Here is a 15,360-nt window from a genome sequence, read left to right as displayed (position 1 = left end):
TGGGGCTGGAAGTCACTTGGGAGGAGGGGGGAGAAAGATGGAGAGTTCTGTTTGTAAGATACACATCCAGAACAATGTTCCAGCCTATTTCCAATTTCCCCAAGGAAGTGTGTTTGTCTGCACCAAAATATAATTTTAGGTATGAAAGAGCTAGAACTGGTGGGTGTGTTAAGGAGTAATAAGGTGCACTTTTAAAACATGATGTCTGGATTTGCCCTAAAATATTTCAGCAAAATGAAAATAGAAAAGAAAAATGGAGCAAGTGTGGCAAAATCTTCATAATTGTTATATCTAGGTGATGGGTATTGAAGAGAGAGCTCATTGTATACCCTCTCTACTTCTGTGTACTATGAGCCTTTTCATTTTAAATAAAAGTGTAAAAAGAAAAAATCTCAATTTTTTCATGTAAATAAGTGTGCTTTATTGTATATAAATCTAATTTTTAGAATTTTAAAAATAAAAGTCAGTTGCAGTAGAAAAAAACAGTTCCTTATGATACTATGTTGCAGAGGAAGACCGGTGGTTGACATCTTCGGCTCAGGTCCGAAATCTATCTAGTTCCCTTGGCTTTCTGGAATCCCAGTTCACTCCTACCTGTTGATCGCCTGTCTTTTGTATTCAGCCTTCCCCAACAGGACCTCCAAAGTTCCCCTTATCTCGTAGACTTTCACCAGCATAAATTTAGGAAGCTGCCTGGCTTTCTTCAGCCAAAAGGAATGAGAAATAATAAAAGCAAAAAGTCGTATTACTGTCAGTGTAGACCCAGAAGAGGAGAAAGAGTTCTTGGAACCTCTTCACGGATGAGAACGCTAAGGCAGAAGAAAGTGCCTTCTCCAGGATACCTTGCTGAACAGCCGACTGGAACTGGCTTCACCAAACGTTCGGTGGTCTGTCTCTTTTCTACTAGATGTCAGGAAAACGCCAGGAGCTCCGGGTATGTAACTTACAAATGAAGACCCAGCCTTCTGCCCCTTGCTTCAAGAAATCAAAACAGCTGCACTGAATCCTGAATTTCTTCAGCATGGCGTAAGCATGATTGCCAGGGAGAGAGCGCACTTCGACAGAGCAGTGCCAAGTACGTAACTTATTTTCTTCTTTAAATGTTAACGGCATGCGGGGGTAGGAAAGGTGCCCTAAGATGGTCAACCCAGCACTAGGCAGACGATAATTTTTGAAGGAACCTAGGGTCTGGGACACGCGCGGCTGTGGGGATCCCGGACCTCAGTGGCTGCGTCAGAAACCTTGGGCAGGTGAGGGAGAGGGAGCTGCGCCTTTGGAGGAGCGCAGGGCAGCCTCTCCGACCACGATTCCCGAGAGCCTGGCGCCACCCAGCGGAAATGAAAAGAACTCCCGCTTTTCCTCCAATTGCACCCAAGAAAAGGGGAGGCACAGCCCGCAACACCGCAAAATCCAAGGATTTTTGGAGGGAGGGGAGGTGACACTCATTTGACGACTCCACAAATCCATGCCCAGCCTTCCCAGTTCACTCCTCCCCACCAGCAAGGGCACTCTGACCAGGCCCCAAAGCATGTCCCCTTGATCCCCAAGACGAAAAACGCTTTCTCCTAAAATGCAAACTACGGCCACGGAAAAGCTTTTAGTGTTGATGTTCAATGCAGAGTAGGGATATGCGTTTGCCGTGCCGGCCGCGCGACGGCAAGCACAGGGGAGAGTCAAAGCAGAGGATGGAGGGGAGGGCGACGAGGGCCGCTTAAATCATTTGGAGAGATTTTTGGCCTGAGTCCCTGTTTCCGAAAGGTTGCGGGATGGTTTGACGTTGATTATATAGCTGCTTTCTTTTCAAGTACGCGCCCCTCCCCACCGCAGCCCGCCTGGTGTGCGAGGATTGTGTTTGAAAGGGAGGAAGCATTCTTGAAGTGGTGGGTGATGGATTGTCTAAACCCTTCTGGGACGTTTTGGGCGGGGGTTTTTCCAGGCAGCTCATCAATAAAGACCCCCCTGGAGAGGGGAGGGGGCAGCTGGAAAACAGCCCCCACCTCCCGGCCTGGAGGAACCAGGCCTGGAAAAGAATATTTGCTGCCAAGGGGAAGGGTATGAGGGAGTGAGAGAGGGCAAATGGGCCCCGGGCAGGTGGAGACTCCTTGCCAGGATCCTTCAGCCACGGAACCCTTTTGGGCTTCACCGCAAGGATGCCACAGGGTGACTCATTGGGGGTAGGAAAGGGTGACAGCCGAAAGGCTGGTGGGCTCTCAACACCATGGTGTCAAGAGAGCAGGAAGTGGAGGTTCCAGAGCCAACATCAGTCCGTCTTGATGCACTAGGAGTCTTCTGTTTCTATAGATTTCTTTTCGAAGCCCCAAACAAAATCTGTCCATCTCTCTCAAATTGGAGGAGGGAAATTTAGGGTGGGGGGTAAGGATGATCCGGCTCAAGCCATCCCTTGGCTTTCATGGGATCAACACCTAGAACCAAGCCAAGGAAATGAGGTAGCCTCTGACGCTGAAAAGCCCCCTTCCTTCTCATGGGCAACAGCCTTCAGAGATGCCCCACGCAGGGTCGTGTAGGCCGCAGACATGGACTACTGAATGTCGATAGGGAAACGGGCGACTGCTAGCTCCCTGGGAAGACTGGAAATCTCAAAAGCAAGGCCAGCTTAGAGAGGCAGCTTTGGGGCTTCATCTAGGATAGGAGGCCTCAGCTTTCTCAGAGAGCCACGGTCTCCGGTGTTTTCCCGGTCTCTTCTTCTGTCCTAGCACTGGCCAGCGCTCGCTTCCCCCCAGTGCTGGCCTCGCGGGGCCTTTCGTCCTCTGCACCCCAGGGCCCACCAACGAGCCGTCCTCCTTCCAAGACCAAGGGTCAGGCCGCATCCCAAAACAGGGATCCACTGCCAGACCGGGGTCTGGGGGCAGGGAGGAGAGTAATGGGGGATGGATGACAAGAAGGGCTCCCGAAAGGCAGCTCCTCCAAGGCGGCGTCTGGGCGCCTGAGGTCCCGAGTCAGGCTCTGGGCGCCGAGCACGTTTTATTTATTCCCACAGAGGATGCTGGAGGACAAAAGAAATATTTGGACGTCAGCGCTGATTTATATTTTTGGAAGAGCTACGTTTCCTTTTCTGAAGAGAAGCAAGCGCGCCCCATATCCTGAGCTCAGCAGGGAAGACAGGAGGGGAGTTTTGATGCTCCAGGAAGTTCATCCATCGCGGCGCGGCGCGCAGGGCCCGGCGCCCGCGGAGTTCGCTGCCCTTGGAGATATTTATTTATTTGGGGGGAGGGGAGGGCAAAGGGAGACGAGACAAGTCAAACACGTGAAGAAAAACCGACCACGGCTGAGTTGGGACCTCCAGGGCGCCTCCCGACCTGCCGCCCCACAGCGGGCCGGCGAAGCTCCTACGTCGGGGGGCGTTGGAGACAAATCCTTGCAACCTCCGGACGCGTTTGGCTGATGAATTCCGCAGCCCACCGCGAGCGTCCTCCCTCGTTCACTGCCTGAGGCTAACCTCTCCGGACCCAAGGGCGCCTCCCAGGTGGTCCTGTCCCTCCGGCTGGCTGTGCCCTGAGCGCGTGGGGCCCAGCCACCTTCTTCCTGAGCCTGGTTAGACAGGCAGAAGCAGTGGGCGAGGGGCGCCTCAAAAGCGTGGTGCCACAAAGTAGGGGGCGCGCGGGCCCCGCGGCTGGAAACACAGCAAGGTGGGCGCAGAAGTAATGCCGAGCTCAAAATATCCTGAGAGGCCCTGGCTTCACTGGTTTGTTTCATCAACGGGGACTTCCCTCACAGCAGCACAAGTGGATGCAAAATTTCCGTGCTGAGGGGCACCAGCACCCACACTTGCTTCTGCCTTTTTTTCTCCCAAGACTGGGAATGTGTGGGACAGGCTTCTCTAATTTTCCTTGGCTGCTGGGAGTCCTCTCATTCCTGCCCCGTCGGAGGGGCGCACCGACTGTGTCTTTCCCAGCACTGCCCCTTTTCTCTTGTTGCTGCAGGCATCAGAGCTGCCTTTTAGGAGGAATGGCAATGCCTACGATGGAAACCTTCTTCTCAAGCCCCACCCATAAACGCAGTAGGCGGTGGAAGAAGCCTAAGGGTGGTCCACTGGTCCGCTTGAGCTCTCAAGGTGCCCTGCCTGGTACCAATGCGCTGGCACCCGGGTCAGGGCCTGAGGGCAGATGGGTCCTGTTCCTGGAAGTATACCAAAGTTGTGTCTCCCAACTGAAGGGCTCTAGGGCCTCGAAATCTGAGAAGCGTGGAGACAGGAAGAGGCGCAGTCGCCATATGGGCCTCTGGAAGATTGGAGCCCTTTTTACTTCCTCCTCAAGCACCTCAGACTAGGCCAAGCCAGGTATCAAATCAGGTCTACCTCCAGGCCCAGGAGATGGGGGCTTTCCGCGGATCTCTCGAAGGTGGCTATTAAAAGCCCTGCCCGTGACAGGCGTTTGGAGAGCGGAAGAATCTATCCAAATAAACATTTGGAATTGGGTGGCTGGTGTTCATTCAAGCCCGGAGGTCTGGGGGTTTCTGGACCGAGGAAGAAGAGCAGACACTGAGAAGGGTGTAAAATTCCCACCATTAACCCTCCTCGCCAAGTTCCCTCTCCTGGGCGCCTTCTCCTGGCCTCCTGGCCTCCTGGCCAGATTTTCTATTATAAATTAAAATTTCTAGGGGGGGCCTCTGCGTCGTGCAGGCTCGTGGTCTTCCTTGGTTTCCTCAAACAAGCTGACACTCCCTGCGCCTCAGCATTGAGTTCCCACCGTCCCCATCTAGAAAGGCCTCGCAGGAGCTAGAGAATCCTCTACACATATTAACTTTGTACCAAAACACAGGGTGAATACAGTGGTCAGTTACAGACCGATTTGGGAAGCGGCTTTGCTCAGGCCAGGCTGAGGGAAGGAAGGGAGAGGCAAGCAGAGCTAGAGTGTCCCGAGGAGGAGAGGTCTTGGATGGCGGTAAACAGTGTCGGTGCGGATGCGTCTCTCCGGTGGGTAACTGGTTTAGTCTAAGCCATTTCATGTAAAACCCACGAAGCAGAGGAAGTATGCTAAGAACATAAAATTTAAACCGCAATAATGAAGAGATTTCCTAGAATGAAACGCCGATTACAAAACAAAATCGGAGAAACCCAAGCTTCCCGAAGTTTACATTCCCCAGCGCAGGAGCAGGGGCGGGGCCTTGGGGTTTGGAGCGGGAAAGGACCCGCAGCCCAGGCAGACACAGTCAACCAAAGAGGGTCAGAGCACCGAGGATGGACAGAGGGCGGTTGCACTCGACGCCCTGTATTTCTGGTTAAGCAAGGAGCAGCCTGGGCTCATCTATATTCATTTTAACGAACCATAATACCTTTCCTTCCAGTAAGAAAAAATAAATCTAGATTTTTATTGTTTATAAGGCAATGAAAGTAAGGAAGAGCTCACCACCATAAGAAAGGACTTCGGAGAGAGGGAACTGTCCTAAGCAAGGCTATGTTGCAGAGACAACTTTCCTCTTAAACTGTCTGCTAAACAGAAATTCAGATATTCTTGCCAGGGATAAAGAATTTGACATGACTTGTTACTGCATGCATTCTTACCCAGGAGATCTGTATAAATCAGTAATTAAAACAAAGTTGAGAGGTTTCACTGCAATGTGTGGAAGCAGCACTGGATTGGGATCCCAGACCCCCCCCCCCACTATAGGCCAGCTTTGTTATTTCCCCAGGTGTGACTTGGAGTGAGTCATCTGATCTTTCTGAACCCCAGTCTCCTTATGGCTAAGGGGAGATAACTGTACTTAGGTCAGATGGTGGTGACATGATGTGAGTGGAAAAGCTTCTACCTGTGAAGTCTATAAGGAACAAATTCGAGGGTTAGTATTTCTTGATTTGGGGGTCCCTGTCAGGGGAAGTTTCCATAGGCAAAAGTGGGGTCTCCAAGAAAGAATTTCAGAGAAAAGCCTCTTCCTGCTCAGATAACTAAGATCACCAACCTCCATATTTTTTGTGGAGTGCAGAGCAGTATTTAGATCCCCGGAGAGAGAAAAAGGCTTCAAGACAGCTGAGCTGCTCCTGGCTGGAACTGTAACTACAATGCCTACAGACTTTCTAAGACCTGTCTAGCTTCCTGTAACACTCAGCAAAGTATAAGAGGTGTTTCTTGCAAGTTTGAAGAGTTTAGGTAAAATGGATACCATTGTCACTTGGATTGGATAGGAAAGGGAGCCTTTAAAAATCCCTGCTATTTTAGCCTGCTTGGATTTTAGGGTAGGTGGTTTTTATTCTTCAGTCTCTGGGTCCTAAAACCTTTTAGGGTCTGAGATCCAATGTACATAGAATTCCTAGGTGTGGACAGTTAGAGAGGGTTCAGCAACAGTGATATTGACTTGCTTGCTGAATTTTCCCAAAATCTATTGTCCACCATCCCCACCTACAAATAAGATGATTGCCTTCCTTTTCCTTATGTTTCCATCTGGACCAATTCTCTTCCCACTAAACACACACACACACACACACACACACACACACACTGAAGGCTATGTCAGTGGGATTCCTTTTAGATACTATGTGTCCTCCTCACTCCAGTTTCTGTTGTATTTGATTATTTTTTAGACATTTAAAGCATTGATGTAGTGAGCCTACCATGTATACTTACTTACATTTAAATTATTCCATGTAAAATGACAAAAGGGGGTACGAGAAAAAATACCATGAATAAATGGGTATCCATCCCTAAAATATGCTCCCAAGTCATTCAGAAAGAAATTCTTAGAAGTAGAAACAACTGCAAAACCCCTACCCCAACTCAATCAAAACATCCCATCCGGAAAAGACTGACTTGTTTCTTTTTTCTATTGGAAATGAGCGGTAAACTGAGTTCATTTTAGCCGTGTTTTCTTAGCTGACTCTCGGCTACAATCAAGCCATTTTCGGACACATTCCCATGTAGGTACCAGGGGTGCTCTGGAGGAAGCTGTCGACGCCTGTTCAGCTAATTTAGGTTTTCTTTGTCTAATTACTGTGGAGCTTAGGGAAAAGGAGCCCGGCTCAGGGCAGTAAACTGACACTCGGTCTCTGTGTGTGGTATCCAGGCAGGGTTTGATGGAAAAAGCCTGCTTCCACTCAACTTCAGGTCACTGTCTGGGGCCAGCCCCAGCCCAGCCCCCAGCTTCCCCCCTCCCACTCCTCCCTCTCCTCAGCTTCTACAGCCCCACCAGCACACTCAGTCAGGAGCAGATTCTCTATTCAGTATCTCCAGGGGCACAGATAGCTAGTGCCACCCCACTGCCTCGGTTCTGTTCCAAGGCTTTTGGCAGCTGGCCTTTCTCTAGATCCCGGACCAATCTCAGATTCTCTTGTCCTACCCCCCCCTCAGGCTCCCCAGCACACATACTTACTTGCACCTTAGTCCCTTTGGAGTAGACACAGAGGGGTGCCCAGCCCAGCCTCCCATTTTGTCCTCTGGTCTGCAGCACCTCCCTTCTGGGCCTCCCCCATCAGTGCTTGTGTGGCCAGGCCAGCTCCCAGGCCTCCGGCTCTCCTCCTCCCACTTCCAGCCCCTGTCCCTGGTCAGACTACATTTCCTTGCACGTGTAATCCAATAACTAACTGTCGGGTCTCATTGGAAGTGATTCCTCCCGAGGGCACATCCTCTCTCCCAGCCTGACTCTTACTTAGAGAAGAATTGGCCACACTGGGGTGGAGTGTTCTCCTATATAAGGTAGTTTCAAGATGGCACAGTTTTTTGGTGGACAGCATTGAGACTAAGGATTGTAAATCTAGTGACAGTTACCCCTTCAGGACTGAATATAAATACAGCTATCTCACTTATCTCACTCAGTGTCAGCCTTCTTTCTGCATTTTTTCTTTCTTTCCTTTTTTTTCTTTTCTTTTCTTTCGAAACATCAGATGGACAAAGGAAAGGAAGTGGAAACAAACGCAAACATGAATCCTATTCGACTGGGTTTCCAGAGTCTCTAAACTTTGGTTTTTTCTCTATCTATACCCCTCTGCTTAAAGTTCCGAAACTGTTCCAGGATTGCTCCTTCGCAGCAACGGGGGGGGGGGGGGAGGCACGGGGGGCGGGGAGGGAGTCTCTGAGGCGCCCCAGCTTGTCGCCCTCTGCTAAGCAACTGTTGGCGGAGCTTACAGACCCTGTCAGAAAGAGAGAGGATAGAACTTTACCTTTGGGCGTGTGACACCCTGGCGTGTGGCTGAGGGCTGCAATGTCTAAATGAAGTTGACAGATGGTGTCAGTGCGGGCACAGGGGGAAGGCAGCTAAGGAGGCTCCCGGCGGGCGGCGAGGGCAGCACCAGCACCAGCGGCCGCACCATTCGGCCCAGGATGAGACAGGAGGAGGAGGAGGAGGAGGAGGAGGAGGAGGAGAAGGAGGAAGGAGGAGGGGGAGGAGAAAAGGGGGGAGGCGGGAGGGATATGAGGAGGGGGATGAAGACCGGGTGGGGGTGAATGGAGGGAGAGGAGGGCGGAGGAGAGAGCAGAGGGAAAGGAGGAGGAGAACGGAGAGGAGAAGAATGGGAGGGTCCGCTCTGAGGGGTTGGCTGGTTTTGGGGATGAGAGGCAGGGGTGCTGTAAGGGGCAACGAGAAAGAAGATTTCATAAAGTTATAGGTGGTCGAGTTTTGCTGGGGATGGGGGTCGTCCTAGCAAAATGTGAATGAGTCTGTAGTCCCTCTGTTTGAAAGAGGGTGGGTAGGTGAGAGGGAAAGTGGCCGAGAGAAGAATTAAAAGGCCGAGGAGAACCCTGGAGAGAGGGGAGCAAGATAAGAGCTGGAGACTGCAGCCAGGTTGGGAGGGGGGAGGAGTGAGCGTTGAGGCCGAGCGCTCCCTCCCCAAGGCGGCGCGGAGAGTGGAGGGGGCAGGGCGGGGTGGGGGTGGAGGGACGGAGAGAGGGAGGGAGGGCGGCCGGGGGGAGGGCGCGGGAGGGAGGAAGTCTGAGAGACAGAGCGAGGAGCGCTCCTGAAGGGAGACGTCGGGCTCGTCCCCGGGGTCCCTGCCGCGGTCCCAGGTCGCGGGCGCAGCTGCCCTGCGCCGGGCCGCTTTGGTTCCTCGGGACCGGAGGCCGTTGCGCAAGACAAGGGCCCGAGGCTCCGGGGAGGGATGCGCCGGGCGTTGCCTCCGGCCCGCCGCCGCCGCCGCCGCCAGAAGCCCCAGCGGAGCTGAGGGAGGCAACGCCGAAGCTCTGGCTCGCAGTGGCCACCGCTGCAGCCCGAGCGGCGGTCTAGGGCGCTCGCCGGGCTTCTGGGCCGACCCCGTTCCGGCGCCTCCACTCCCGGCCCCGGGCCCGCCCCCGCGGCCCGGCCTGGCTCACGGGTCCCAAATGACCACCGAGGGCGGGCCGCCGCCGCCCCCGCCGCGCCCGCCGCCGGCCCCGCTCCGCCGCGCGTGCAGCCCGGCCCCCGGCGCGCTCCAGGCAGCCTTGATGAGCCCGCCGCCCGCCGCCGCCGCCCTGGAGACCACCTCGTCGTCTTCGTCGTCGTCCTCCGCCTCCTGTGCCTCCTCCTCCTCCGCCTCCAACTCGGCCAGCGCCTCCTCGGCAGCCTGCAAGAGCGCGGGCGGCGGCGGCGGCGGCGCGAGCGCGGGGAGCGGGGGCGCCAAGAAGGCGAGCTCGGGGCTGCGGCGGCCAGAGAAGCCTCCCTACTCGTACATCGCGCTCATCGTCATGGCCATACAGAGCTCGCCCAGCAAGCGCCTGACACTCAGCGAGATCTACCAGTTCCTGCAGGCGCGCTTTCCCTTCTTCCGCGGCGCCTACCAGGGCTGGAAGAACTCCGTGCGCCACAATCTCTCTCTCAACGAGTGTTTCATCAAGCTGCCCAAGGGCCTCGGGCGACCCGGCAAGGGTCACTACTGGACCATCGACCCAGCCAGTGAGTTCATGTTCGAGGAAGGCTCGTTCCGCCGCCGGCCGCGCGGCTTCAGGCGGAAATGCCAGGCGCTCAAGCCCATGTACCACCGCGTAGTGAGCGGCTTGGGCTTTGGGGCCTCACTGTTGCCGCAGGGCTTCGACTTCCAGGCGCCCCCATCGGCGCCGCTCGGTTGCCACGGGCAGGGTGGCTACGGCGGCCTCGACATGATGCCCGCGGGCTATGACGCAAGCACAGGCGCCCCGAGCCACGCGCACCCGCACCACCACCATCACCACCACGTCCCGCATATGTCGCCCAACCCGGGCTCCACCTACATGGCCAGTTGCCCTGTGCCCGCCGGGCCTGGGGGCGTCGGCACGGCTGGGGGTGGCGGCGGAGGGGACTACGGCCCGGACAGCAGCAGCAGCCCAGTGCCCTCATCCCCAGCAATGGCAAGCGCCATCGAGTGCCACTCTCCCTACACGAGCCCTGCGGCGCACTGGAGCTCGCCCGGCGCCTCGCCTTACCTCAAGCAGCCGCCCTCCCTGACTCCCAGCAGCAACCCCGCGGCCTCTGCAGGCCTGCATTCGAGCATGTCCTCCTACTCGCTGGAGCAGAGCTACCTGCACCAGAACGCCCGCGAGGACCTCTCAGGTAACGCAGTGAGCCGGTAGCGGCCCGCTGGAGGCGTCGCCTCTATCTAAGCTTTCGGGCTCCCAGACTACTGCAACTTCCAGGGAGTCGCCGAAACCTAGGGGTCTGAAGGCACTGGGAGGAGCGGGTGCTGAAGGGAACGGGAACCTTATCCATCAGGGGGAGAGATTGAGGTCATACTGCCTTCTCTCATAGCTTTGGCCAAGAGCTGGGCCTCCAGAATTTGCACTGCCAAGAGGATGGTGCAAAGTCGCCTGCCTCCCTAGCGTCTCTGGGTGACCCTATGGACTGCAGGTCTCAAGTCTCAGGACCGACTTAGCTTAGAGAGAAAGAATGTTCTTGGGGGAGCCTGGCCAAAGAGCTGTATCTGCTTCCCTTTGTGTGTGACTGTGTTTAGTTTGTTTTGCTGTGCTTTCCTCCCAAAGTAAACGTCAGAAAGGGAGATGTTCTGTATCTTGAGGGTGTGGGTGGGGAGGGGTTGCAACTGGGCAGGAGTCGAGGGGAGGGGAAATGAGGGAAGGGCAGAGAAGAAAGGGGGGGGGAGGATCTTTCACAGAAGGGAGGTGTTTCTAGTGGGGAGGGGCAACAGCCTGTTGAGGAGCCCCTTACCTCCCAACACAGAGCACCAACCTTGGTGAGGCCAGTCTTTCCTAGGTCAGAAGGATCTGAGGCCCACATTGTGCCCCCCCCCAAGAAATATTTGCCTCTTGGACTTCACTTGTGTTGCTGGTGTAAATTATGTTGGTTGAAGATTATGAAAATTTATTGACTTGCCAAAGGCGATGAAAGGTAGGAGGGGGAGAGATGGGGTGGAGGAGGTAATTTGAATATTTAGCCATATTTACGGGGACAGTGGAGATAAACTCTCTCACTAACTCTCTTAACTAACCCCTCTGAAGCATCCACAGCCTGCGGATTAAAATCAGGCTAGTTTGCCCATCAAATGGTGCTCTAGCTCACACTTACCTTTCGCCCCATTTAAAAATATGTCACAGGATGATGCATACATATACATGTTTGTGAATCAGTGTACCACAAGAGCTTCAAGGGACACGGAAAGCCCAGAAATGGGCAAAAAGATGGTTCCCTGGACGGTGAAATTTCCCAAATAGGCCTTTTAAATGCGGGTCTCAGAGGTTAACTAAACAAAGACAGTCTCGGCAGGACCACACGGGAGAGGATTTTAGCCTGACTTAACCCACTGAGAGCAGAGTCTTGTTCAATTTTTATGGGAATTTCAACAAGTAACCAATACAGACGACCTTTCCCTCTCTCTCTTTTTTTAATCCCCTGGGACTGGCTGTCAATCACTGCTCACCCCAGGACGGCGCCCACTCCCCCACTCTCCTGCCCACTTCTCTCCCGCCCTGCCCGCTGCCCTCCTTGCTTTCCCTGTTCTCCCTCTCCACACAGGCTCTACTCACTTTAAACCCAGATTCTGAGGTTTCGCAGCTGCAGTGAGACTACACTAAAAATTAAAAACAAAAGAACTCAAAAGAAAGAGACTTATGATTCTTCTTTGAGACCACCTTCGCCCCACCCAGTACATCGGGGCACACGCACAAGTCCCAGAAATTCGGGGATCCGGAAACAGGACACTTGGAGAACGAAAACGGCGGAACCAAAGCACGCCGGCCTCCCGCAGCGACCTTCCCGGAGAGTCTTGCACGACCTTTGGGCAGAGCTTAGGGATGCTGGGGAGGCCATGGATTGGGCCAAAGCCTACCGGGACGCTTTGCTCCTTCCCTTGTCTTCTGGGTCCGGTCCCTTTCTTCTGTCCGCCCCCCGCCCCGCCCTAGTTGGCAACCTCTAGTCGACAGGAGGTAGGGGCTCAGCAGGAGCAGGCTGGGTTCGAGGACGCCTGGTTAGGAGTGCGCCGCCCGCGGGGCCGCGGGCCACCGAGAGACTAGGGCCTAGCGAGGAGCCGGGAGGCCCAGCAGGGCCGAGACTGTGGGCCAAGAAGGTCTCCCCCAGCAGACGCGCACACGCGCGCGCGCACACACACACGCACACACACACACACAGCACACCCACCGGGGACCGCGGTCCCACTCCAGACAGGGAGGCCAAGGTCCGCGTGCTCAGGGAGGCCCCGCAGTCCTCGTTAAGTACTGTGAGCCTTTCAAGATGGAGCTAGGGCTTTTATCCCTCACTGATCACATCAAAGAGCTGACGACGGCCTTCGGTCTTAAGGTATGACTTTAGCTCTGGGTCCCGCTATTTTGAGATCATAGAAGTGGCACCGAGAAGTGCTGTAACGTGATGGGTGAAGGCACCTGTGTGTAGAGAACAACAAGCACACACCGGAGCGCAAGGACCTATTGCTGCTTTATGAGAGCAGTGTGGCGCGCCGTTGGCGACAATAGATGTTACCGGGCAACAAACGTAGCCCAAGTCAGGGACCACTTAGCCTGGTGGCTCCGTAAACCCTGGGATGCTGCCAGGCCAAGGCGGTGAGAGCAGGGCGCGAACGCTGCGGGCGGGCGAAAACGGTTTTAACGCACTTGAAAATCGAATCCGGCCCGGCACCAACGTGTGATTTATGGTGCCATAAGGCACGGGTATCTAGGAAAGACGCGGGTTAAGTGGTCTAATCCAGCCCGGTGCGGAAACAGACCCGATCCGGGAGAAGCTGGGCCCCGGCGCGCTGCGACACCGCGGGCCAGTGCGCCCCGGGGCCAGGAGGCGCCGAGAAAGCAAAAGCAAAAGTCGGCAGTGGGTTGGCGCCCAACGGCCGGGCTCAGGGCCTCGGCAGAGGAGCGGCCCCAGTGGAGAGGACTGAGAGCCGTCTCGGTCTTCTGCCATCCCGGAACTCTGTCAGGGGCTGCCCGCGCTGCCGGACGTCTGGGTCTGCAGCTGAGCGCTTATGGAAGGACATTATCTGCTCCCTGGAGTCGGGCTTCTCTAGAGGAAGCCTGCGACTTTCAGGACCTACGATGACCTGCACTTTCCTTCCAGGCCCTTTGTCTTGCAAAGGGGTTGTTTTCTGTCACCTCCTTTTGGGACAAAGAATAATCCCTGTTGTGACCTGCTACTCTGACTGGGCCACTTAGTTGGGAAATAAGACAGGAGGCTTGAAACTAGAAGTGGGAGCGACAGTGGCGTTTCTGGGGCAGGGGACTTGGCCTCTGCAGCTGGGGCTTTGGCAGCAAGGTCCAGGAGCCCTGCGTTTAAGGACCCCATCAGAGAGCGTGGGCCAAATGGTTCCTGTGTTGGTGCCCCCCCTGCGATTAAAGCTGTGGTGAGACTCCAGGAATAATAGGGGAATTCAGACACTCTGCAACTCGGTTGAGAGGAAGACCGTGCTCTTTGCGGGTAACATCAAAACAAAACATAGTGATGGCAGAGTCCTCCTCGGACTCAGTTTGAAACTTTGAGAAACTTCTGGAGATTGGGTTTGCTCTACCAGTTTTGTTACAATAGACAAAAGGACACATCAACCCCTTTCTCACCCTGAATCAAAATAAGGCATGAGTTAAGTTAAAATTTAAAAAGTGATATGTCCCATCCTCAGACTGTTTGTGAAGAGTTTTTCTTTTCTTTTGTCTTTCAGTGGGACTGCCTCGATACCAGCATCACTCTACCCCAGTGTGCGACAGAAAAGATTTTGTCCTCAACTTTAATGGCATTTCTTCTTTCCATCCCTCTGCAAGCGGGCCATATTATCACCATCACCACCACCAGAGCGTCTGCCAGGATATTAAGCCCTGTGTCATGTGAATGGAGGGAAGGAGGCCATGCCAAGGCCGCTCTCGGCTCTCTTCCTCCACAGGGCAGAAGTAACTGAGGTGGACTCCCACAATATGCACGGCGCTAGCTGTAAGTAGCACACCAGTCACTTAGCCAGAATCCCCAGGCCAGCGCTGTTCACAGATACTTGTCTACCATTGGTAGAAGGACAGCCCCTGGTAAAGTAATGCCCCTCATATGAATATGTGCAGGCTCCCAGTGAGGGGGAGAGCCAACTGAGAACTCAACTTCTTAGCAGAGATGGTAAAAAGTTACCACATGAAAAACATAAACATGTAACTCTGGGATCTTCATTACCTTCCGTAATCAGGGTCTGAAAAACGCAAGTTGTGTGTGTGTGTTTTTCTTTGTCTATGAAAATTTTTGTGCTTTTCAAAAAGGCAGTGCTAAGCACAAGACTTCAAGAAAGCCTCATCTTGTTGCCTAGCCAAGTAAGAGAGTTCTGTTCCGCCAAACACTAAGTTTGGATACAGGTGCCAAAGAACATTATTAAGAAAGTATTTAGAAACAATGTGTCTAGTTTAAGAAAGTGGTTTTCAGTATTGTGACAATACAACGTTTTTTTACAAGGTTGTTTTCTACCACCATATTTTAAAGATATTTTTATGATTTTCGTGTATACTCACACTTTGCTTGTATTTTAAAAGAAGGATATATTTGCACTTATGTATACTTTTACAGTTTGCCAAACTATTTTGATGTAAAATTTTTTTCAATAAAATATATATAACAAATAGCTGTTTTAGGGATCTATTTCCTCCACTGGTGTCCTGGGATCACCAGGTTCTCTCCTCTGCCAGCCAGCAATGCAACTCTACACTGTGGGTTTTTTTTTTTTTCCAAGTTGTATAATTGATGTGGTGTGGGGTCTGTGCCTTGAGTAACACAGGCCAGGTTCTGATTGTGGGTCTTCTCAGGAGAGAAAGAGAAGAAGGAACTTCTTCTGTTCTTTCTTTCCTTCACCCTAGCTCTTTCTGGCTAAACAAAAACCAGAAGGTAAAAGGAACTTAAGAGAAAACCAGGCAAGATAATGAAAAGCAAGAGTCTGATTTGAGGAAACCAAGTTTCATGCCCCTTTTGTTCTCTTTCCTGTGGCCAAGGAGAGTTTTGCCTTTTGCTCTTTGCTCTTCCCCACCAGCAGGCAGTGATGGGGCAGAGTGGAAAGTC

The 15,360-nt window shown here is 53.5% G+C and overlaps 1 protein-coding gene and 1 long non-coding RNA gene across 3 annotated transcripts; one reads left to right on the top strand and one right to left on the bottom strand.

Annotated features, from left to right (window-relative positions):
* Positions 1-396: 396 nt before the first annotated feature.
* Positions 397-8,800, bottom strand: LOC131513887 (uncharacterized). 2 transcript variants are annotated; one of them, XR_009262866.1, is made up of 2 exons: positions 8,103-8,800; positions 397-4,473 (listed from the first exon to the last, which is right to left on the bottom strand). It is a non-coding gene; the product is annotated as an uncharacterized LOC131513887 (long non-coding RNA). The 2 variants fall into 2 exon arrangements; XR_009262867.1 differs by having other exon boundaries at positions 8,108-8,800.
* A 74-nt stretch (positions 8,801-8,874) lies between these two features.
* On the top strand, positions 8,875-14,927 carry FOXF2 (forkhead box F2). The gene is made up of 2 exons (XM_058733201.1): positions 8,875-10,443; positions 13,997-14,927. Exons 1-2 carry the CDS (start codon positions 9,261-9,263, stop codon positions 14,161-14,163), a joined length of 1,350 nt encoding a protein of 449 aa, XP_058589184.1. The 5' UTR covers positions 8,875-9,260; the 3' UTR covers positions 14,164-14,927.
* The last annotated feature ends 433 nt before the right edge of the window (positions 14,928-15,360 follow it).

This window comes from Neofelis nebulosa, chromosome 6 (assembly GCF_028018385.1).
Source record: "Neofelis nebulosa isolate mNeoNeb1 chromosome 6, mNeoNeb1.pri, whole genome shotgun sequence".
NCBI lineage: Eukaryota > Metazoa > Chordata > Mammalia > Carnivora > Felidae > Neofelis > Neofelis nebulosa.
The sequence above is the reverse complement of the archived record's forward strand: the minus strand, read 5'-3'. Positions and strand labels throughout refer to the sequence as shown.

What these genes read in the sequence shown, in the direction of transcription:
- FOXF2 (XM_058733201.1), top strand. Translation starts at nt 9,261, where the DNA reads ATGACCACCGAGGGCGGGCCGCCGCCGCCCCCGCCGCGCCCGCCGCCG. An exon ending in CGCCCGCGAGGACCTCTCAG is followed by an intron (nt 10,444 to 13,996) that starts GTAACGCAGTGA and finishes TTTGTCTTTCAG; the next exon opens with TGGGACTGCCTCGATACCAG.